Here is a 24661-nt window from a genome sequence, read left to right as displayed (position 1 = left end):
TACTTGAACGCATCTAAGCTGTTTGTCTCAACTACTCCATGTGACAGAGAGTTCCATATTTTCACTAGTCTGAGCAGTGTTTTGTACTGAATTCTGAGTTATTAGTGACTATTTTATATTTACTCACACTAGTTATGGATCGAAACACAAGGAGATTCATCTTCTCTGTCTATCCTGTTGAATCTCTCCATAATTTTGTAGAGTTGCATCAGGCAGTGACACTGTTGTCTTTCCAAGGGAAGGAACCTGTACACAGAGTCTTAAAGATGTACGGCACAGAAACAGACCCTTCAGTCCAACTTGCATGAAGAAGTTGCTGCTTAGGTCCCTTTTAAATGTTTTTTCTCTCCCCTTAAATATATGCCCTCTCGGTCTGGACTCCCCCACCCCAGGGAAAAGACTTTGTCTATTTATCTTATCCATGACCCTCATGATTTTATAAACCTCTATAAGGTCACCCCTCAGCCTCTGATTCTCCAGGAAAAACTGCCCCTGCCTATATGCAAGATCCATTTCCCTGATCACTGGAATCTTTATGTTGTGGTATCATTCTAATTTTTGTTTTTGCACTTTTGACGTTCTTTTTGGAACCTAGAGAACAGAACTGCACACATTTCCTGATTGGTGGACAAGTTAATTTATTTCAATGTTTTTCACCAAAGCAGTGGAAAAAGCTCTAGCTTTTCTTTGAATGGTATGGGATCTTTCACCTGACAGAGCAAAATAATGTTCAGTTTTAATCTTTCTCTATGTGCTTTAATTATGAAAATGCTATTTTTGTTTCTTCAGAGAATTTACCTATAACAAGTAGTGTTTTCTCAATCATTACAAATAAAACATATTTTCTCCAAAAAATCATGTGAGTGCTCACAGGAGATTGATTAATAATATATTGAAGGATTTGTGCTCAGCATGCAATTTCTAGAGATTACATTCTCATCATTGCATTTTCATTGCTTTGATACTTGAGGGATGTGGGCCAAGTACTGGCAAGTGGGACGAGATTAATTTAGGATATCGGGTTGGCATGGACGCGTTGGACTGAAGGGTCTCTATGACTCTACAACTGTAACTCACTGCAGATGCTGCAATCTAAGCCTGATATTTCATTCACTTGCATCCGTGATGCATTCATACCATTTGGCTAGTCCATCCAATGAGGTAGATTTCTTCAGTCTCTAACAGTACTTGGATTGTTTTCTTTTACAAATTGTCACAATTGACATCTGACTCTAAAATCATTATTCAAGTTAGCTGTATACAGAATCTTTTTAAAAGAGGCTGTCTATGAAGCTTTCTGTGGTAAAAACGTGCTTTGTTTGCTAAAGTATGTTATGTTTTTCATGCAGCTGTTGAAGTTAAATCTTCCCTGCCTGTGACTATGCAGACTGCTACTCCAGTTGACCTGCGGACAGACCCCAGAATCCCAATCCCAACTGTGGACCCCCTTCTACGTGAGCAGCAGCTACAACATGAACTGCTGATGCTGAAGCAGCAGCAACAGATCCAGAAACAACTATTATTTGCTGAGTTCCAGAAACAGCATGAACACCTGACAAGGCAGCATGAGGTTCAGATTCAGGAACACCTAAAGGTACTCCCCATGATCTCAGTTTAGTTTGCGCTCTATTCTGAAATTAACATCACACTGCACTCGCTGTTTAACTCCAGCTTTATCTATAACAATCACTATTACGTATGACTATTGGATGTAATTTATCAGATTAACAAGTAAAAACACAGGCAGGGCAGCTCTGTATTGTATTCCCATATCATTCCTGACTAGTCTAATGTGAATGATTTGAATTCAGACTGATCAAAAGTTAGTATAAAATCTCGTAAGCTAATGCTTATTGCTAAACTATTTAATTAATACACTTTCTTTTATCTTGCTTATTCTTGGATATAATTTATTTCATTAGTCTTCATCTCACTATTTGTGCCAATTGCCATTTTTTTCTCAATGTTGTTAGAGTCATAGAGATGTGCAGCATGTAAACAGATCCTATGGTGCAACTCATACATGCTGACCAGATAGCTGAAATTAAGTCCAATTTGCCAGCACTTGGCCCATATCCCTCTAAACCCTTCCGATTCATGTACCCATCCAGATGCTTTTTAAGTGTTGTAATTGCATCAGCCTCCACCACTTCCTTTGGCAGCTCACTTAATACATTCCATTCCTTTTAAATCTTTCCCATCTCATCCTAAACCTATGCCTTCTAGTTCTGAACTCCTCAAGCCCAGGGAAAAGACTTTGTCTATTTACCCTATCCATGCCCCTCATGATATTATAAACCTCTATAAGATCACCCCTCTGTGTCCAACACGCCAGGGAAAACAGCCCCAACCTATTCAGCCTCTCCCTAAAACTCAAATCCTCCAACCCAGGCAACATGCTTGTAATTATTTTCTGAACCTTTTCAAGCTTTACAACATCCTTCCTGCAGCAGGGGGACCCGAATTGCATGCAGTATTTCAAAAGTAGCCTAACCAATGTCCTGTACAGCTGCAACATGACCTCCCACCTCTTACCCTCAATGCTCTGACCCATAAAGGAAAACATACTAAACACCTTTTTCACTATCCTATCTACCTGCAATTTCACTTCGAAAGAACTATGAACTTGCACAGCAAGGTCTGTTTGTTCAGCAACACTTCCCAGGACCTTACTTTTGAGTATAAAGTCCTGTTGAAAATCACATCCTAAAATTTCTTGAATTGTGTTTGCTTCACAGATTTAAGTATGTAATTCACAATAACAGAAAAAGCTAATTCTGCAAGAACATAATTATTGCATTCTTAAATGTGTAATTATATTTGAATAATTTGAATAGTAAGACAAGCTACAATTTGCAAAAGAACAATTTTAATCATGCAGCACCTTCCTCCCACTCCATTGGGAGTGATGAAATTTATTTTATGGTCGCCAATTTTTTATTTTTTTTTAATCCCACTATTATAATTTATCCTATTTATTTTCTACTCCATTCCCTGTACCACTCCAAACTTCGGTAATCTCGGTATGATTTTAAAAAGCACATTCTTGCGGGTTTAAGAAGTTAGAGATCCAAAGTGCAGTGCTTTGATAGCAATGCTTTGATCTCCCCATTTATTAACTAGAAAGCTTATTCTGCAATATAAAACAAAAGCATTTTGTTTGTTCTTCACTTAAAAATTTGGCAAATTGAGTGGCTAATATTTTAATTGGGCATAAATCCAAGTGAAAACTTTTAAGTATAGACTGTTGCCAGTTTAAACTCCTGAATTAATTCTTCTGACAATAGTAAATTCGATGTAGATTTTTTAAAACTCCACCTGAAGGTAGCCATGTAACACATTCCTTAAAAGCAGAGGTACTAAAAAATGTGAGCAGTGACAGAACAGAGAGTCTATATTGTTGGTTGTGCCCAAAGGTACAAATTTAATATTTTAATGTTTAATCTGGTTAGCAAAGATTGCAATGTTACATCTTCCACAGCACAGCTATTTCTTGGCAGCAACTGAGTTTTTGAGCACAATATTTCAGCAATTGAACTAATGATATACAATTCTATGTGAATGAATTTTAAAATAATTGATAGTGCAATTGCCTGGGTTGTTGACACTTACACATAATAGATTAATTAATAATAATCAATAATACATTAAATTCAGAAAGTAGTATATGCTTCCTGTTTACCTGGCCCACTATGTCATTTGTGCAAGCAACAACAGGAGATCCTAGCAGTGAAGCGTCAGCAAGAATTGGAACAACAACGCAAACTTGAACAGCAACGACATGAAGAGTTGGAAAAACAGAGACTGGAACAACAATTGCTTATGCTTCGAAACAAAGAGAAAGGCAAGGAAAGTAAGGAAGCTATATGTGAATGTGAGCTTTTGCTAAATCAAAAGCTGCCCCCCTACTTGAGCTCTTGCAGTTCTAAGAGTATGGGGTGGAAAATCTCTGAAAGGACCTAGCTGATGTGCCAAGACAGTTTACTTCTGAGACAGGTATTTCAGTTACACTGACGTGGCGGTCTGGGAAATGCATTGCAGCTGATTTGAAGCTAATCAAACCCTCAAGTATTTCACAATGCACCACATCAAAAAGGAAATACTGTATTATCTCAGAAAACAAACCTCAAAATGCACCCAAATATCTAATAAATTTAAAGTAAATATATATTGCAATGGCACTTTGCTTTAACAAAAAAAAAATTATTTTTCCTTCCTTTCTTTAGTTCCTTAATGTGGTATTTTCATCTGGTGGGAGGGAGACAAATACATTGATTTTGGTAATTGAACAATATCCCTTTTAATTTGTGAAGTTCGTAACATTGCTCTGAGATAGTTCATACTAATTTGTCTTTTGCTGTCATTTGCTCCACATTACATCCTGGTGTTGCAAACCTGCCAATAAATTTGTCCTGGGAAAAACAATCTCTGAGTTTTTGATAACTAGTCGGCTGCATTGTAGTCTCAACATAATAACAGTCAATGCAAAATAAAAATTTATTGGACATTAGTTTAGAATTGCAAAGGAGGAAACTAACAGTCAGTAAAGACTGTTTCCTAAATATGTGGTCCAATAATGCATCATTACGCCAATGCTGGGTGTAATTCATAAGGTACTAGCACCAGTCTAAATAGGCCTTGTAAGTGCATGACTTCTTCATTATGCAATTCAGTGGAATAAATTGTTCTTGGTTAAATAATCATATATCTAAATTTAATTAACCCTACATTTTTGTAAAAGAACAGTATTGCAAATACATTGCTGCATTAACTAAGTAATATTTTCATGAGAAAAGAATGATTTAATTTTTTTCTTTGCAACAACTTCATAACAATGAACTGTTTTGGAAAAAAAAGATTTCTTTGTTAAAATTTTACATTTTTAACACTTTTAGAACCTATGATATGGAATAATGAATTTTTAAAGTAGTGTTCTTAATTGTCCTGTATTTAATGACAAAAATCCACAGTCAGTTTTGGTGATTACATGAACAGTTTGTGAACATTAATATTAATTAATCAAATTAATGCAGGTCTCAATTATTATAGGAAGGAACAACTACCTTAGATGGGTTAAAATATGCTTTATTTAAATTTTTGTCATCATTCATTAATAAACTGACACTTCTCAATCTGCTAAAAACATTTCAATAGATTGTTACTGCAAAACCACCAAATGTATTTTTATAATATCTTAATTTGCATTTGTGCTTTCCTTCTACTCTTCAGGTGCAATAGCTAGTACAGAAGTCAAATTAAAACTTCAGGAGTTCCTGCTAAGTAAAACTGCTTCGAAGGATTCTGTGACCAGTGGATTAAATCATTCCCTCCCTCAGCATCCCAAAAGCTGGTACTATATGTGTATATTCATATTATAGGTTGTACCTGCTATGCATGTTGTAACTTTGATTTATGCTTTTGCATAGTTTTTACTCTGAATTTAAAAATGTTTTGACAAAGATTTCTAGAAAAAAGAGAATCTTTCTTTAATCTGACAATTTATTTTCAATTGTCATGCACTATGGACATAATGTGGTGATAGAATAGCTCAACAAATGTCTTAGTAAGAAAATTGTATCAATAGTCTGGTACTAGTTTTGTAAATTACACTTTGCCACCTGGCAATAAAAATTGAAATAACAAGTAATAGATTAACATGTGATGACAAGATCGATGCAGGTAGGAAAGGCCATTCAATCCATGCCTAAATGAGACTATACTTTTTATCTAACTGTTGAATGATTCCACAGTTTTGCCTCCACTGTTCTACTGAGTGGTCCATTCTGTTCTCATCATTCTTTGAAGAATTTCAGACATAAATTTGTCCTGTTGTCCTGTTCTGCTTAATTTGAAGTAGCAGATCAATTCTTTTTAACAAAAAAGGAAATTGTTGGCAAAACTCAGCAGATCTGGCAACATCGGTGAGAAGAAAGTAGAGTTAATGTTTTGAGTCTAGTGACTCTTCGCAGTGAAATTAGGCCACACATTTCATGCTGTACTTTTAGTACTGTGTCCAATTCTGGGTTCTGAGGCTCAGAAGTGTTTTTTTTAGATTAGACTACTTACAGTGTGGAAACAGGCCCTTCGGCCCAACAAGTCCACACTGACCCGCTGAAGCGCAACCCACCCAGACCCATTCCCCTACCTTTACCCCTTTGCCTAACACTACGGGCAATTTAGTATGGCCAATTCACCTAACCTGCACATTTTTGGACTGTGGGAGCAAACCGGACCACCCGGAGGAAACCCACGCAGACATGGGGAGAATGTGCAAACTCCACACAGTCAGGGAATTGAACTCGGGTCTCTGGCGCTGTGAGGCAGCAGTGCTAACCACTGTGCCACCGTGCCACAGTGCATGGGAAAAATATAGCTTCTTTCAGAGATTTGACGCTAAACTAGGTGTCATATTTGACCTCAAGATGAGTTTTAGATCACACATTAATGCCAATGAAGAGATTGCAGATTCCCAGCTCTAGAACATCATTTAACTTGTATTGCCTTGGTTTATCTATTGTTAAATCCTCATCTGTGTCATTGATACCTTGAGACTAGACTATGTGACATTTGTAGACTGCTTTCCAATTCTGCGTTCTATAAACATGGGGTCATTCAAACCTCTGCTACTTACTTGCACACCTCACTCTGCGACCACTGACCTTGATCCTGGTTTAACAAAAACTCAATTTTTAGTTTCTTATCTTTAGTTTAAACTTCCTCTGTGGCATCCCAATCTCTGAAATCTTCAAAACCATATTCCTTCAAAATGCTTGCCTTCCTCAAATTCTAGTCTGTTATCAGTCATTATTTTTCATTGTCCCATCACTGGTGACTACATCTGCTGCCTTTCTTTAATTTAGTTCTTATGGTCCAAACGTCATTGGTAAAGCGAGCTGTAATTGCCTGGAAAAAGCGGTAATGTGGCTTCCTCCTGAACTAGTGCAGTCAGTCCAGTAAAGGTGAACTATGGTCCTGTTGGGAAGGAACCATCAGGTGTCTGTTTAAACATCAATGGAGAAATTGTCAGACTGTTGTGTGTATTAGAGAGCAATTTGGTGGTAATTCCACAAATTTTCTGTCCTTGTCCATCTAAATGGCAGAGGGCATAGACTTGAAATGTACTGCCAAAGGAGACTTCACAATTTGCTGTGCTACACTGCATCTACATTGTTGTGTACATAAATGCTATAATGAGCCAGCGGCAGAGAGAGTGAATGTTTGGGTTGGTGGATGGGATATAGATCAAGATGGCTGCTATGCCCAGGGTGGCTATGAGCTTGTTGCAGCTGCAGTCATCCAGACAAATAGAGAGTATTCCATTACACTCCTGACTTGTGTTTTGGAAATGATGGACAGGCTTTGAGGTGCCACAAAGTGATTTACATGTCACAGAATTTCCAGCCTCTGACCTGTCCTAGTTGTCATAATACTTATATGATAATCCCAATTAAATTTCTGGTCATTTGATTGACTCTGAAGCACAAGTTTTCAGTCGTTTTGCCGAAATGTTCTTGTGCAACATATCATTTGCTGTGTCCACTGCTTTCAACAATTTCTTTATATCATGGAGTGAATCAGGTTGGATGAAGACTGGTATTTGTGAAACAAGGAACTTCCAAGAAGAGGCTGAGATAGAACATCAATTCAGCACTGAAGATAATTTGAAGTCCTAGGCCTTGCCTTGGACACTGATGTTCTGAATCATTGAGGATAAGGATATTCTGGAGCTCTTGCTCTGGTTAGTTATTTCATTGTTCACTATCATTCACAATTGGATATGGCGGAACTGTACAGTTCTGAACTGATCCATTGCTTGTGTGATCACTTGCATCTGTCTCTCATATGGTACTCTCTGTCCAATGTGCATAAAGTCTTGTATTCTAACTTACCAGGTTTGAACCTTAATTTTGGGTACATCTGATACACTTGGTGTGGCTTTTTAATTTGTCACTCAACCAGGATTGAATCTATGGTTTGCTGACATTGATAGAGTGAAGCATATGCCATGTCATGTGATTTTATGGGTCCAGACTTGGTGTTGAGGACTCCCTCAGCAACACCTTCCTGACTGTAAACCACTATGAGTATCCTACCATTTGGACACAGGAATAGTGATGGAGTAGTTTGAGACATTGGCTGTAAGTCATAATTTGGTGAGTATTAGGCCGTTGCTTGACTAGTATAAGGGATAGCTCTTCCAATTTTGGCACATGCCTTGTATGTTAGTAAGGAGAGTTGACTGGGCAGAGTATGATGTAGTTATTTCAAGTGATGCTGAGACTTATTTAGTATTGCTGCTTTTTGACTTTTCTGTTATGATTTGCTACAATTGAGTTTCTTGCTCAGCGATTTCAGAAAGCAAGCAGTAGTCAGTCACATAGCTGTCGGTCTGGAGTCAAACATAGAGCAGACCAAGTAAGGATGATGTATTTGCTTCCTTAAAGAACACCAGTAAAGTAGAGGGATTTTGAAGACAGACTGTTAACTTAATGTACACCATTACTCACGATAGCATTTAATTCTCAGTTGATTAATTAATTAAATCAGCTGCCATGGTGGATTTTGTACTTGTGTCTTCGGAGTATTAGCATGGACCTCTTTATTTCTACTACAATAATATTGTCACGACACCTCTGTCCTCGAGAACTGTAAGCTCATGGTTTTCCCCCTGCCCCCTTTCATTTTTTTAAGATGCTACCTAAGAATCTACCTGAATTATTGTTGCCATTAGCCTACATATTGGTCTACGTGGCTCAAGTTCAACTTGTTTTAAAATGCTGTTGTGAAGTGGCTTGAATGCTTAATGTTAAAGTCTCCGTAAAAAGATAAAATGTAGGTATTTGCATTATAAAGAAGACCAAAAGATATTCTTGATATCAAATTTCTAAGCGATGACCTTACTAAGAAGTATAATGAGTAGTCAACAGCAAAATATATGTGAAAAATTAGGCTAAAAGGTAACAGGTTCAAACTCGTAAATGGTAAATTTCAGACTGATGCCAAGACATTCTTCAATCAGTGATTCGTCAACATATTGAACATACTTTTGGCTACAGTAGTGAAGACAAAAGCCTGGAATCATTTTGCAACTATATGAATGCAGTCCTGAATTTAGGAAAATTCTGCATGGATTAACTAAAATGGATTAAATGAGCTTCCCCCATCTGAAATTATCTTGTACGTTTAATCCTATTGAAATTAATTGGATTGAATTTCTTTGTGGGGTAACTTCACTAAAATATAGTAACCATTTGTGTGTTTTTATGTACACTTTAATGCAGCTGTATCTACAATGGTACATTTAATATACTTTTCCCTTGATTGTACCAGGGGAGCCCACCATGCATCACTGGAACAGAGCTCCCCACCCCAGAGTACAACTCCTCCCACCTACAAAGTCCCACTGCTGGGATCATATGATGGAAAAGATGATTTTCCACTCCGAAAAACTGGTGAGTACTCAGCATTTGACGAAATTTGTTTTTAAACCACTCACAACTGCTGATAGCTAAATGCCCTGCTTAAAATAGAGCTATGGAGAATAATAGTGTGATGTTAAAACTGAAGTCAAGTTTGAGTCAGATAAAAGGCAAAAATATATTTTACAATTCATTTTGAATTCTGTTATTCAATATCTGTACCTAGATAAAATTAAATAACTTATTTGATGGTTTTATATCATTTTAAGATGTTTCTCATACGCATGCAAGTACAAAGGCTTTCCAAATATTTAGGGAAGATATATTTTGGACTCTTGTTTGAAAGTGCCACCATTGTCAAGTAAAAATATTGACATGATAATTTTCTTATTGTGTTTGTAACCTAAGAAAATTAATCATTTTTTTAAAGTCAACGCCATTACATATAAATACTGTTTTGACTATTCCATGGAATTGTTGTGTCTTGTCCTGTTACTTGTAACTCAATATCTTGCATTCTATCACATACTGGAATCTGGGATTAGATATTAAACTGGGAGTCTGATCATTTTGCATCCTAGAAGATTGAATTGATTCTGCCCTAATTTAATTTTTGGGTATGAATTTAAACAAAAACTGCGCAGTCTTGTTTAACATTCATTGGTAATAAAGGTTGCAGCGTATTAGAATTCTTTACTGCAAAGTGCAGTATATACTCCTAACAGAATTTGTGAACTGTTGCAAAAGAAAAGGGATATTTTCCTGGTTACATTAAATAAATTGGAAGGCAATATGTTAATTACACTTGGTAAGCATGGAAAAAAAGACATTTAAATATCAGACATATTATGACTTCAATAGTTAACCACATAAATCAACAAAAGCTGAGTTGTGTCCCAAACCAATATATAGCAAGGTATTTATTTAATACGACAATATGTTCGTAGCCATGACAATGTAACCAACTGTTCTGTTTTTCACATTGAGTCATTTGGTATTCCAGCTCCTATCTCAAAATGATATATGCTCAAACTGCACTTAACATCTAAACGAGGGAAACAAAGATTATCTGCTTTTGACACAACACATGATCAGAATTTTCCTAGTCCAATAAGCTTGGATTCAACATGTCAGGACCACTCACATAATTTTCTAAAAATCTGATCAATTTTAATGTCTCACAATCTTAATCAAGTTTTTTTGAGGACAAAACCAAAAAGATTGATGAGGGAAAAGTGGTAGACATTGTCTACATGGACTTTAGTAAAGCATTTGACATGGTTCTGTATGGTAGATTGATTAGTAAAGGTAGTTCACATGGGATTCATGAAGAGCTTGCCAATTGGATACAAAATTGACTTGATGGTAGAAGACAGAAGGTGGTTGTGGAGGGTTGTTTTCGAACTGTAAGCCTGTGGTTAGTTGTGCTTCGCAGGGATTGGTGCCAGATCCACTGTTGTCATTTACGTGAACAATTTGGATGAGGCATGGTTAGTAAGTTTGCAAATGACGCCAAGATTAGTGGTATAGTGGACACTGAAGAAGATTATCTAAGATTACAAAGGGACCTTGATCAGTTGGACCAGTGAGTTGAGGAGTGGCAGATGAAGTTTAATTTGGATAAATACACGGTATTGCATTTTGCTAAAACAAATAAGGGCAGGACTTATCCAGTTAATGGCAGGGGCATGGATCAGACAGACCTACAGTTCCACTTACATAGTTTTTTGAAAGCTTTGTTTTAGGTAGAGAGGGTGGTTAAGAAGGTATTTTGCACACTTACCTTCAATGCTCAGACAATTTAGTATAGGAGTTGGGATATCATCTTGAAGTGTACAGGATGTTGGTGAAGCCACTTATGAAGTACTGTGTTCAGTTCTGGTCGCTCTGCTGTAGAAGGATATTACTAAATAGGAGAGGATTCAGAAAAGATTTCGCAGAATGTTGCCTGGACTGAAGGGTTTGAGTTACAAGGAAGGGCTGGATGGTCTGGGACATTTTTCAGTGGAACGTAGAAGGTTGAGGGGTGACCTTATAGAGATTTATAAAATCATGAAGGGTATAGATAAGGCGAAGAGCAAAGGTCTTTTCTCCTGGGTGAGGAAGTTCAAAACTAAAGACGCTATTTTGTGGGTGAGAGCAGAAAAATTTAAAAGGGACCTGAGGGGCAACTTTTTCTTAGAGGGTGAATCGTATGTAGAATGAACTGCCAGAGGGAGTGGTAGATGCAGGTACAGGGATTGGCACCAATCCCTGCGGAGCACAACTAATCACAGGCCTCCAGTTCGAAAACAACCCTCCACAACCACCTTCTGTCTTCTACCATCAAGTCAATTTTGTATCCAATTGGCAAATGTCTTTTAAAAAGACATTTGGAAAAGTTTAGAGGGACGTGGGCCAAACGGAAGCAAGTGGAACTAGTTTAGTTCGGGAAACTTGGCTGGCATGGGCAAGTTGAACTGAAGGATCTGTTTCTGTGTTGTATGATTCTAAGACACTAAATTATTGGTGCAGACAATTTAGTGATTAAGCAGTAATAGCAGAAGGAACATTGGGTCCAGTTTTAATCTCATTATCTGCTGTTCGTAATGATATTTAATATATTGATGAAATTGAGATGCAAAGTTATTTTTGCAGCAGCATTAATAAACTCGCTATACTGGTGAGATCAGACTTTTTTTTCATATATATGCTACACACTGACATGAGTATTTGATTTAGAGATGGGGACAACACTGACAAGTGTAGTTTTGACCAATCCTGCTTTGACTGATAGCATTGAGAGTCTGCTATTTAGTGTAGGATTGGAGCTGCATGCAAATCAGCTGTATTTGGATTTTGGTCGTTCCCTAAAGTATGTGATGTTATCTGTTGGATTTTCTCACTATACTAGCAGTTTCCATGGTATTTTTTCTGATGCAAGTACATAACTTGCTAGATTTACTTGAATTTAGGTACGTAACTTGCCACTGTAAAGTTAGAACCTATAACAATGGGTTGAGAGCTCAGTAGTATGAGCATCAAGCCAGCATATTGAAGAATGTGTAGATTGAGGGTGGAAAATGGACATGAAATCCGACCAGTACATAGATAAATGATATTTCGTCTCTTCAAAAGCTTAAGAAGTACTACCTGAACACTCTGATTCTCAAAGATGATCAAGAGAAGTTCCAGAACGCTTCTGTCTCTAAGATGCAACCCTTCCTACACCCTCCCAAATTCTGCACTGACTGAAGAACCATAGTTGTTCATAAAATGTTGAATCATGTGGTCTTTAATTGTTTGGATTGGGAACCTCGTGCATTATAACATGCTAGTTAGTATTATGCTTGGATTTTGATAGTTGAAACGAGTGTGGAGCGGGAGTGGATTTGCTTTGTCTGAATTCTCTTGAATACTAAAAGACTGTGCAAGTGAATGCCAATAGACAAAAAATAACTAACATTTGCTGCTCATTCCTGGCTGCCTTTGAGAAGGTAGTAATGAGCTGTCTTTCTGAACTACTACAGACCATGTGGTTAAGGTAAAACCATAGTGATATTCTGGAGGAGGCTCCAAAATTTTAGCTCATCAACGATGAAGGAACACTGATATATTTCCAATTCAGAATGCTATGGATAGTTGGAGGTAGTGATATTTCCACATGCCAATTCAGGTAGTATAGGTTATGGGAGGTGTTGTCAGAGAAACATTAGTAAGTTACTAAAGTACACCCAGTAAATAAGACACACTACAGCTATGGTGTGTTCATCGTGGAGCAAGTAAGTATTCAAGGTGATGGGTGGATTGTTATTATTGGGCTTGTTTTTATTGGATGATGTTGAGCTGCTTGGATGTTGAAATTACTCTTATCCAAGTAAGTGGAAATTTCTTGTACACTTCTGAGTTTTGCCTTGCAACTGGGGGAAAGGCTTTGGTAAGCCAGGAAGTGAATCACTTATTATAGAATTTCCAGCCTCTACTCAGCTCTTGTATCAGCTGTACTTGGTAAATGGTTGCTCCATTTGCTTCTTGTAAATGGTGACTCTAGGATTCTGCCAACAGGGGATTTGATGATGATAATTTGATGTTAAGAAACAATAGTTAAATTCTGTTATTGAAGGTGATAATTGCCTGGTACTGTGTAATGTGAATATTAATTGCACTTATCAGCTCAAGTCTGAATATTTTCCAGGTCTTGCTACATGTAGCATAGACTGCTTCTTAATCTGAAGAATGCAAATTGCGGTGAACATTGTCAATTATCATATTATGATAAAGGAAAAGTCATGGATGAAGCAGTTAAGATGAGTGGATCAAAGGCATGAACCTGAGAATATCAATGATGTTTGGGACAAAAACAATGGGCACCCATTAACAATGATTGTTTTTCTTTGTATTAGGTTTGACCTTCCCAGCATTAGAAAGTGTTACTCTTGATTCCCATTGAATTTAAGCTTTATTAGGGCCTCAAGGTGCTTATTCAAATACTATCTTAATACCAAGATGCCACTGGAATTCTACACTTTCACCGTGTTTGCTGTCGCAAGGTCTGGAGCTGAGTGGTCCTGATGGAACTCAGTCTGAGCAGCTTTAATCAGATTATGAATGAGTTAACTGTTGTTTAATGGCACAGAGAGTGACACCATTCATCTTTTTACTGATGATTGAGGATAGGTTGCTCGGATTGGAAGAACTGAATAGAATTGGTCCCACTTTTTGTTGGCAGAATATAAGTTGCATTTTGTTCGGGAGAAGCCAGTTTTGTAGCTGTACAAAAATAAGTTGCGTAAAGGTTCATCTTGAGGCCCAAGACCTCAACTCTCACTTGGATGTTGTTGAGACTCATAGCCTTTTCTGTATCCTGTCAGGTAATTTCTTGTACTGAAGGTTGACACTCTGTTATGCATTGATCTCAGATTGATGTTGAGATGGAAACAGTCAGTATTTCTGGCTATTTGTGCTTATCATTATCATGTGGTGAGTTTATAGTTCTGAACTTGCAATTCAAGAGTGGGATGTGAAAAGAAGGATGATGAGAAAACATATTTACTCAAGCTACAAGAAACAAGTCAGTCAAAACTTTTCAGCATACTTCCTAGGAATCTTCTTAAAAGCGGCATTAAGAAAGTTTGTAAGTGCATCTCTAATATTAGCATGCACATACTGCAAATGATTAACAAGGCAAATGTAATGTTAGCATTTATGATAAGTAGAATGGAATAATAGACAATAGGTGCAGGAGTAGGCCATTCTGCCCTTCGAGCCTGCACCACCATTCATTATGATCATGGCTGATCATCCTCAATCAGTATCCTGTTCCTGCCTTATCTCCATAACCCTTGATTCCACTATCCTTGAGAGCTCTATCCAACTCTTTCTTAAACGAATCCAGAGACTGGGCCCCCACTGCCTTCTAGGGCAGAGCATTCCACACACACACCATTCTCTGGGTGAAGAAGTTTCTCCTTCAACAGCATCTTCTAAACCCAGAACCTCTCCCTCCATGGAAAATCAGATACAAGAATCAGGCAAAGGAGCAGATTGGAACACCATCACTTAAAAATTCCTCTCCAAGCCAAATACCATGCTGACTTGAGGATATATCGCCGTTCCTTCACCGTCACTAGGTCAGCCCCAGAAGTCTCTTGGTAACAGCACTGTGGGTGTCCATGCATCCCAAGGAGTTCAGCTCAGGTAGAGTGGAGATAGCAAGAACTGCAGATGCTGGAGAGTCAGTGTGGACAAAGAGTGGAGCTACATTTATCCACATTAAACTGCATCTGCCATGCATCTGTCCACTCATCTAACCTGTCCAGGTCACCCTGTAATCTCCTAACATCCTCCTCACATTTCACCCTGCCACCCAACTTTGTATCATCAGCAAATTTACTAATGTTACTATTAATACCATCTTCTATATCATTAATATGTATTGTTAAAAAGCTACGGTCCCAGCACTGATCCTTGCGGTACCCCACTGGTCACCACCTTTCTATATCATAATATGTATTGTTAAAAAGCTACGGTCCCAGCACTGATCCTTGCGGTACCCCACTGGTCACCGCCTGCCATTCCGAAATGGAGCCGTTTATCACTACTCTTTGTTTCCTGTCAGCCAACCAATTTTCAATCCAAGTCAGTACTTTACCCCCAATACCATGCGCCCTAATTTTGCTCACTCACCTCCTATGCGGGACTTTATCAAAAGCTTTCTGAAAGTCCAGGTACACTACATCCACTGGATCTCCCTTGTCCATCTTCAGAGTTACATCCTCAAAATATTCCAGAAGATTAGTCAAGCATGATTTCCCCTTCATAAATCCATGCTGACTCTGACCTATCCTGTTACTGCTATCCAGATGTGTCGTAATTTCATCCTTTATAATTGACTCCAGCATCTTTCCCACCACTGAGGTCAGACTAACTGGTCTATAAATTTCTGCTTTCTCTCTCGCTCCTTTCTGAAAAAGTGGTACAACATTAGCCACCCTCCAATCCGCAGAAACTGATCCTGAATCTATCGAACTCTGGAAAATAATCACCAACGCATCCACGATTTCTCGAGCCACCTCCTTCAGTACCCTGGGATGTAGACCATCAGGCCCCGGGGACTTATCAACCTTCAGACCTACCAGTCTCTCCAACACCAATTCCTGGCAAATATAAATTCCCTTCAGTTCAGGTCCTTCAGCCACTGTTACCTCTGGGAGTTTGCTTGTGTTTTCCCCAGTGAAGACAGATCTGAAGTACCAATTCAACTCTTCTGCCATTTCTTTGTTCCCCGAATTACTGCAACCGTGCAGGGCCTTCGTGAGATCACTTCTGGAATACTGTGTACAATTTTGAACTCCTTATTTGAAAAAAGGATGTAATTGCATTAAGAGGCAGTTCACAGAACATTCACGCACCTCATTCCAGGGATGAAAGCTGATCTTAGAATGAAAATTTCAACAGGTTGGCACATACCATTTAGACCAGCAATGCAAGGTGATCTCATTGAGACATATGAGATTGTGAGGGACTTGATGGGATGGATATAAGGCGAATGTTTCCTCTTGGGTTGAGACCAGAATTAGAGGATACGGTTAAAGGATAAGAGGTTTACTTGTAAGGTGGAGATGATGTTTTTGCTCAAAGAGTTTAGTCTGTGATTTATTTTTTCATCAGAAATGACTGGAGGGAGGATCTTTGACTTAATTCTATCTAACCCAGCTTTGAATATTGATAGACAGCAGGCTGTGGTGGTTGGAGTTGTGGATGGGGATGGGGGTGGGGGATGTGGGGAGCTGCATGTGTGTGGTGGTGTTGGTGGTGGAGAGGAAAAGACAGGAAGATGGAGTTACTTAAGAGCACAATCAGATCAGCATTGAGTTTAAAGAATGACAGAACAGGCTCAGGGAACCAAATGACCTACTCCTGCTCCTAAGTCCTATGTTCTGTTTTTTATTTATTCAGGAATAATACATAGTACACAGACAGAAAAGATAATTGAACAGGGATTTCAAAGGAGAAAATATAATTCAGTCAAATTTGTGGCACTGTAGAAATTCATTTGGCCCATTGTGTCCATTCAACTTAGGAAAGAGCTGATCAGTATGATCTTGCATACTGAATCTCAGTCTGTGATCTTGTAGGTTACAGCAAATAATGTGTATATGCAAGTGTACGATTTGTTGAGCATTTACTTTCTCACAATAAGGTAGAACTTGCAATTTTTTTTATTCTTATATGGGTTGTAGACATTGTTGATGAGATATTTGTTGCCCATCCCAAATTGTCCTTGAATTGAGTGGCTCTCTACGCCATTTCAGAAGACAACCCCATTGTCAACCCCATTGTTATGGGCCTGGAGTCATGTATCTGCCAGACCAGGTAAAGGATCGTAGATTTTCTTCCCTAAGGGACATTAGTGAACCATGTGGGTAATTTGTGAACATGTGTAGTGATATAAGCTGTGCAATTCTTTACTCAAAGCAGTATTTAATTTTGTAATCGATAATACACAAAATTCATTATCACTTGTTAGTTGTCCTCATCCATGTTGATTTCAAGCTGAAAAATGAATATTTTCTTCTTATTTAATCACACCCACAAATGAGTCCAGTTTGGAAATAATGTTGGCTACCCTGTGTTATCCTTCAGGTTTTTAAATTGCTTTGCATTAATTTATATGAGATGCTTTATAATTAAAAAGATCAGAAAGGTCTTTTGATGTAAACAAGGGTACAAATCTAAATTTTACCACTTTTTTAATGCTCTACTGAGTAACCCATGACTGACACTGGAGAATAGCTTTTCCCATGTGCATTGTTGTTTTGAATGAACTTTTTGTTTGTTTTCAATATTTCATCAAGGTAAATAGCATAGTATTCATGAAAATGACACGTCAGTATTTTCAAGTTTGTGTTTTTTAATATTGAATCAAATCTAATGTGTGTAAAAATAATTATAAATTTGTGACAATTTTGCAATTGATGTCAAAGAGCAGAAGTCAGTAGATCTGCATGCTTAATTTTTTATGGGACGGTACAACAAATTTAACTGTTCTCCAGAAGTGGCAAAGTAATTATTAACTGTATTCATTTAAATGTGTTCTGGTCTGAAAATGATCGTGCTTGCAAGAATTTATACCTCATGAGGAAAGCAAATTTTTGAGCCAATAATCTGATGTCATTCAATTAATGATCATTTAGTAAGCCTTCATCCCTTCTTCATTCCAATTAATGTTAAACACTTTGTGCTTGCTTATTAAGGCAAAAAAAAACTTTTTCAGAGCAAAGTTTTAATTTTTTTTCTTGAAATAATGTACACAGCTTCTGAACCCAATTTGAAGGTACGTTCCAGATTAAAACAGAAGGTGGCTGAGAGGAGAAGCAGCCCATTATTGAGGAGAAAAGATGGCACAATAATTAGCACATTCAAGAAGAGAGCTATAGAAATCACAGGTAAGTTTGCAGAATTGAATACAGTGTGATGCATCATCCGACAACTATTTATAATCCAAAGCTAAATTAAACCCGATCCAGTAGTAATTTTTTGCTGCCATCGTATTGTGTATGCTGCTAAAATTGGTTTTAAATGAAAAGCTAAAATAGCCATGTTAAAGTGATAAATGACTGCTGCAGGATAGTTCCACAGGTGCCAAAGGATCATCATTGTCTCGTCCAAGATATATGTACCATAACATGATTTTACTGCTGAGTACCAAAGACAAAAAAAACAATTCTGTCCTTATCTGTATCCAGAGAAGCAAACCTCAGAAATTACAGGGGAGCAATCAGAAATGTAATCATCAGAAGTGGATGATTTATTCCACCCTCATGCAAGGATAACATGATCAAATTTGAAACATTCCAAGTCTATATGGCTCAAACACACACTGAATAAACTTTGAGGCTTCAGAGAGTCACAGTCGAAAAGTGTGGCACTGAAAAGTACAACAGGTCTGGCAGTCTCCAAGGAGCAGGAGAGTCAATGTTTCGGGCATGAGCCCTTCAACAGGAAGGCTTCTGATGAAGGGCTTATTCCCAAAACATCGACTCTCCTTCTCCTTGGATGCCTGATCTGCTGTATATTTCCAGCCCCACACTTTTCAACTCTGATCTCCAGCATCTGCAGTCCTCATTTTCTCTGAGAGTCTCACACAAGTAACTAAAAGCAAAATGTACGAGTGCTGTAAATCTGAAGCAAACACAATGCTGCAGAAATTCGCCAGGTCTGGCAGCATCTGTGGAGAGAAATAGAGTTGATGTTTCAAGTCTGGTCACAGCTGACTTCTAGAATTCTGTGCAAATAATGCAAAGTCAATTCTTGAAAGGTACAGGCAGTTTTCATACAACGCACGTTTCATTAATGCAAATTCGCTATAATGTGATTGATGATTTGGGGCACTATTTCTAAAGTGTGAACTTTTGAAGTGTGTTTTGATTATACCGCGATTCCATCCCCATTAGTTTAAATTGTGCTGCTATTATACGATTTTCTTTTAACTCGGGTTTGCATGAGAACAGAACCACCATGTTATAGCAGAAAAACCTGTATTAAGCAACAGATCTTTATTTTATAAATATAACAATTCACCGTTCTTTGTGCAGTTCCAAAAACTAATTCTTGCATTTCTTTTATTGAATAATTTAAGCAAAATGTATTGAAAACTTACCAATATACTGTGATGCATGACTTGATATGTGGTTCATTAATATGGTGCTCAGTGCATGATACTTTCACTAGTATATTGTGTCGTGTCTATGTTTTGAAGCTCAGATTTTAATTTTATCATTTTTAGTTTTAATTCAGTTTTTGCTGTTAGTACAACCTGAATACAATCGGGCCATGTAAGTCAGTTCTAATTGGTTAACAGCTAGTTCAAGTTTTACAAACTTGTCATGTTCCCAAGCCTAACTCTCTGTTTGCAACATTACTCACTGCTATAGATATAGATCTGTATAGGTGTAGGGACCACATAAAGAGTGTAAATATGATTGAAAGTTGAATAATTTGATGTAACACAGCATAATGACCAAGTAGGGTGAAATTCTTTTTCATTAGCTTTGGAAAATCCTAAAAAGTATCTGAACCATTTGTAGCCATTTGTGTGGCTGGAGGCAGGGAAGGCAAAGAAATGACTGAAAACAATGCAGGAGAAGGAAATTAATGTACAAAAATTAGTCTTCAGTCTGTTGGTAGAGTAGTCCAACATTCCACTTTCTGTATGGTGACAGAATGGAAGAGCAACTTTGAGAGTTCATTTTGAGCAGGGTTTCTGTCTCTGGCACTCAACACTATTTTAGTTTAGATTTGCAGCACCTCACAAAATCATATATGGTTTGTCTTGTTGGTTGTGCCAGTTATATGATATATATTGTTAGTATATGGCCTTGGAGCAGTTTTGTCACTGCTCTGTATCTGACTCTCTTCTGACCCAGATTTAATATGCCATAATGATCAGTACAAGATCATTATTGCAACGTTTCTTTGTATGTTGGCTTGTTCTGTCTAAAGGTGAAAGTGAGGACTGCAGATACTGGAGATCAGAGTCAAGATTAGAGTGGTGCTGGAAAAGCACAGCAGGTCAGGCAGCATCCATGGAGCAGAAAAATCGATGTTTCGGGGAAAAGCCCTTCATCAGGAATGAGGCTGTGACCCTCCAGGGTGGAGAGATAAATGGGAGGGGGGTGAGGCTGGGGAGAAGGTAGCTAAGAGTACAATAGGTGGATGGAGGTGGGGATGAAGGTGATAGGTCGGAGAGGAGGGTGGAGCGGATAGATGAGAAGGAAGATTGGCAGGTAGGACAGGTCATGAGGATGGTGCTGAGCTGGCAGATTGAAATTGGGGTAAGGTGGGGGAGGGGAAATGAAGAAACTGGTGAAATCCACATTGATGCCGTGGGGTTGAAGTGTTCTGAGGCAGAAGATGAGGCGTTCTTCCTCCAGGCATGGGGCAGTGAGGGAGTGGCGGTGGAGGACATAAAAATCAAGGCCAATGGCTCTGCAATCTCCTCCCTTGCTTCCCAGAGAAGCAACTTTCTTCTCATGCACTATAAATATTGGTTTCCCTTTGAATTGGTGTTCATGTGTTTTGTTCTGGTGAATGTAAAAAACAAAGTTGTTTTTGTTTCAGCAATGCTTAAGTTTTGTAAGACCAAACAAGTTTCAGTCTTAAAGCTTTTAAATTCCATTGTATAACTTGGTGCCTAGCAGCAATGGGTACCATTATTCTTTCCATATTAAATATGAATGCTGTAGCATTGTAGAGAGGAAGTTTGTACTCAGATTATTATAATGGCAATAGTCCATGTAGTTTAAATGGTTTCAGAAAAAATATTTTATGTTTGTCCTTTTTTGTAAAAAAAAAAGCATGTTGTCCTGTTGCCACAAGAATTATTTTATTCTTCTATCTACACAGGAGTCTTGGACAAGTTCCAGGTTTTGAATAATGTCCTCTGAAAAACCTGCTGCTTGAAATTATTAAATACCCAAGAAATTTCATTTTGTAAATAAAGCTACACAACCTACTACAGTATCAATTTTAATGTAATTCTCAAATTAAATAAAACCAAGAAAAACTAGTTATCGTATCCATGATGGTTGTTAAAACGATAATATTGTACATATGATTTTCTGCCTGCACTTGCCACCCAGTAATTTTCCACCCATTAATGTAAATGGTTCGAAATTTACTAGTTGAAAAGTGCAGAAGTCAAAAAAAACCTGACCAGTGAGTCATTCAAGCTCTTTCATCTTTTGAAATTAAAAAATGGCAAACTATTCCTTGAATGAATATGTAACCATCGCTTGTTTTGATAGTGAGTTTTAATCTATGCTTCTTGGTCTTGAGCATTTGGTTAGGATATAATGAGGCTACTGCTTCCTTCATGCTTGTTTCTTTGTTTTGATTATTTCAGTTTCCTCAGTTTGTAACAGTGCACCTGGGTCTGGCCCTAGTTCTCCGAACAGTTCAAACAATATTCCTGCTGAGAACGGAACAACTGGCTCTGTACCCAATATTCATTCTGAGGTAATAACTTGTACCTACCATTAAATCTTGAAACCACTTATTTCTAAACATGTCATAACTAGCTTATTTTTAAGTTGTTGTAAAGTCTGCAGGCATTCATTTTGTATGTTGGTGTTTTAGTTAACATTGCAATACATAAGTGCATAAATTGAAAATAATTTGAGAGTCTGCTTTTGGATTGTCAGATGATAATAGATACCGAGTCACATAAAATTCAGTCTTGAAGATTGCAGTGAAAAATAGCAAATATTATAGATTATCCTGCAACAAGCTACAGATTTTATTTAAAATAATTTGCAAGCAATGGTTTAAAAAAAGCTTCATTTTGCCTCACCAATGTACTTTAAACCCAGCCACAGAAGTCAATGACAATTTCAACAGTGTATTTTTTTTCAGTTTGCTGCAAGTTGTATGCTTTGGGATAGAAACCAGTAGAAACTGGGTTTGGAATGACAAAACTGAACTTGCAAAGCTTATTTTTCAGTCTAGGCTGAGTTTGATAATGTGCTAGCCCACTTCAGAGCAGTATATATTTCAGGTTCATGTGACATTTCACACCTCGTCTTAAGTTTGAGTAGTTTAATTGTGTCGATGTTTGATATTTACTGAAAGCACTGAAAATAAAGCAAGCATGCAGAAAGCTTTCTGTTTAATTCACTATGGGTTATTGTTCCTAAGTCACTTATGACATTATTAGCTCTGAGTAAACTACTTGAATGCTATACAACTTTGACTCAAAATTAACTGTTGTCAATTGCACCCCTCTCCTAAAAACAGCCTTGATGCACAGTCACAAAACATAAAATATGTATTTAAAATTTTAATCAGTAATTTATTTTCTTAAGTTTTTTTCTAGATTATGTTTGATTTTAGTAAGTGATGTACTCAGTAGCAAATTTGATTATAATCAGATAAACATATTTCATATGATTTAAGCTTGCTACCTTTACCTGTTAGGCTAAACTCTTAGAATGTTCAGCTCAGTTACTCTTGTGCTGTTCACAAATAAGTTAACCTTGAGGCTACTGAAAGTAAAAACGTTTAGAACATGAAGGAAGCTTCCTGAAATGTAAGGCAAATCAGCATGCATTCCAATTAAGAATGATTCACTCTGATATCCAGAATAAAAATTGTGTTGTGGCTTTTTATTATTAAGTATTTATGAAGTTTTGTTTTACTGCAAGGGCTCAAAGTGCTGAATAAGAAAGAAATATGTTGAGGTCTTAGCAAAATTTTGCAGCTGGTAGCTTTATTGTTCCTGAAAAGGAATACTGAATTGATAGAAATAGAATTAAGTGTGTCTGTGTTTGTTTGTGCAAACTTGTGTGCGTGTCTGCATAATAAAGATTGTTCACTTTCTGCAAAATCCTTCTTGAGGTTAAAATATGAAAATGCAATTGTCTCCATATCAGATGTCTGCTGCTCTACAGTTGGAGGCTGCTGACTAATAATCCCTTTTCCCACAGTATCTAATAATTTGTCATGGAAGACATATTTTGACAGCATAATCTAATCTGCACAATGTTGATCAGTGTAACAATGCTACTGTATATTGGACCAAGATGTAGAGAATAACTTGGGTACTTATATCTAAGCAGTTGATCAGATTGCTTGAATTGTCTTATCTCTGTATGTACCTAACACTAGGAGTTCTTGTGGTCAGAAAGACTTGATTACTGTTAGTGAATATTAATTTCTCTTGTTTTAAAAAATTTGTTTAAAAATATCAAGTGTAAGAAGTCTATTTAAATGTGATTTGTGTGATCATTCGACTTGGAATAGCCATTGTCTCCAGTGAAAGGCTGCCATGTCTTTTAAAAATATGGTTTTATTCTGAATGCAAGCAAAAGCACCCATAGATCCAGATTAGGTGAATAATGTAATTTGAGTTTCTGCATTTGAAAGCAGGAATCTGAAAGTTAGGTTTCATGTAATTCCTCAACTGCAATCATCATGAGTAAGTGAATTGTCCCAAACAGTTCTTGCCCTTTACAAATTTGGTGAGACTCAAAAATGTTTTGTATGATGGCATGATGTTGTTAACTTTCTGACTTTTTAGTTTAATGCATTTTAAAAGTTCAACTTAACTATGAATTAGATGGTAAGCATATCTCATTGGTTAGACTGAATTTCATGCAGCAGAAGCTTTCACTATGCACTTTAGTAACTTTAGGGATTAAATTCAGATTATGAAACTTTATTGCTGGAACAGCACAGCAGGTCAGGCAGCATCCAGGGAACAGGAGATTCGACGTTTCGGGCACAGGCCCTTCTTCAGGAATGAGCAGAGAGTGTTCAGCAGGAGAAGATAAAAGGTAGGGAGGAGGGACTTGGAGGAGGGGCGTTGGAAATGTGATAGGTGGAAAGAGGTCAAGGTGAGGGTGATAGGTCGGAGTAGGATGGAGGCGGAGAGGTCAAGAAGAAGACTGCAGGTCAGGAAGGCGACCTCACTTTCTCCTGTATCCCATTGCAGACGACCTGCCCTCCCCCTGTCTGTATTCCATTGCAGACGCTCTGCCCTCCCACTGTCTGTATCCCATTACCGACGATCTGCCCTCCCCTGTCTGTATCTCATTGCAGACGATCTGACCCTCCCCCTGTCTGTATCCCATTGCAGACGCTCTGTCTCCATTTGACATCTTATTGAATGACTATCCTGGTGCATGAGCAAACTGAGCTCCATCTCCTTCATCCGGTTCATTAGAATAGATTGCAATTTGTTGATGATCTCATACAGATCCCTG

At 37.7% G+C, this 24661-nt stretch overlaps 1 protein-coding gene across 16 annotated transcripts in view; it reads left to right on the top strand.

Moving 5' to 3' along the window:
- Nucleotides 1-24661, top strand: part of hdac5 (histone deacetylase 5) — a 330777-nt gene that overhangs the window by 189968 nt on the left and 116148 nt on the right. For 13 of the 16 annotated variants that reach the window (XM_043675117.1, XM_043675114.1, XM_043675109.1 and 10 more), the window contains 6 exons: nucleotides 1350-1594; nucleotides 3709-3853; nucleotides 5230-5350; nucleotides 9331-9452; nucleotides 18215-18346; nucleotides 21805-21917. In XM_043675117.1, the coding sequence (XP_043531052.1) occupies nucleotides 1382-1594; nucleotides 3709-3853; nucleotides 5230-5350; nucleotides 9331-9452; nucleotides 18215-18346; nucleotides 21805-21917 (846 nt within the window). In that variant the 5' untranslated portion in view covers nucleotides 1350-1381. Of the gene's footprint in view, nucleotides 1-1349; nucleotides 1595-3708; nucleotides 3854-3902; nucleotides 3997-5229; nucleotides 5351-9281; nucleotides 9453-18214; nucleotides 18347-21804; nucleotides 21918-24661 lie in introns of those variants that run through there. The other 3 variants (XM_043675106.1, XM_043675107.1, XM_043675118.1) reach the window with 3 other exon arrangements.

This window comes from Chiloscyllium plagiosum, chromosome 33 (genome assembly GCF_004010195.1).
Source record: "Chiloscyllium plagiosum isolate BGI_BamShark_2017 chromosome 33, ASM401019v2, whole genome shotgun sequence".
Taxonomy (NCBI): Eukaryota; Metazoa; Chordata; class Chondrichthyes; order Orectolobiformes; family Hemiscylliidae; genus Chiloscyllium; species Chiloscyllium plagiosum.
Note: the sequence above shows the minus strand (reverse complement) of the source record. Positions and strands in the feature narration are given on the sequence as shown.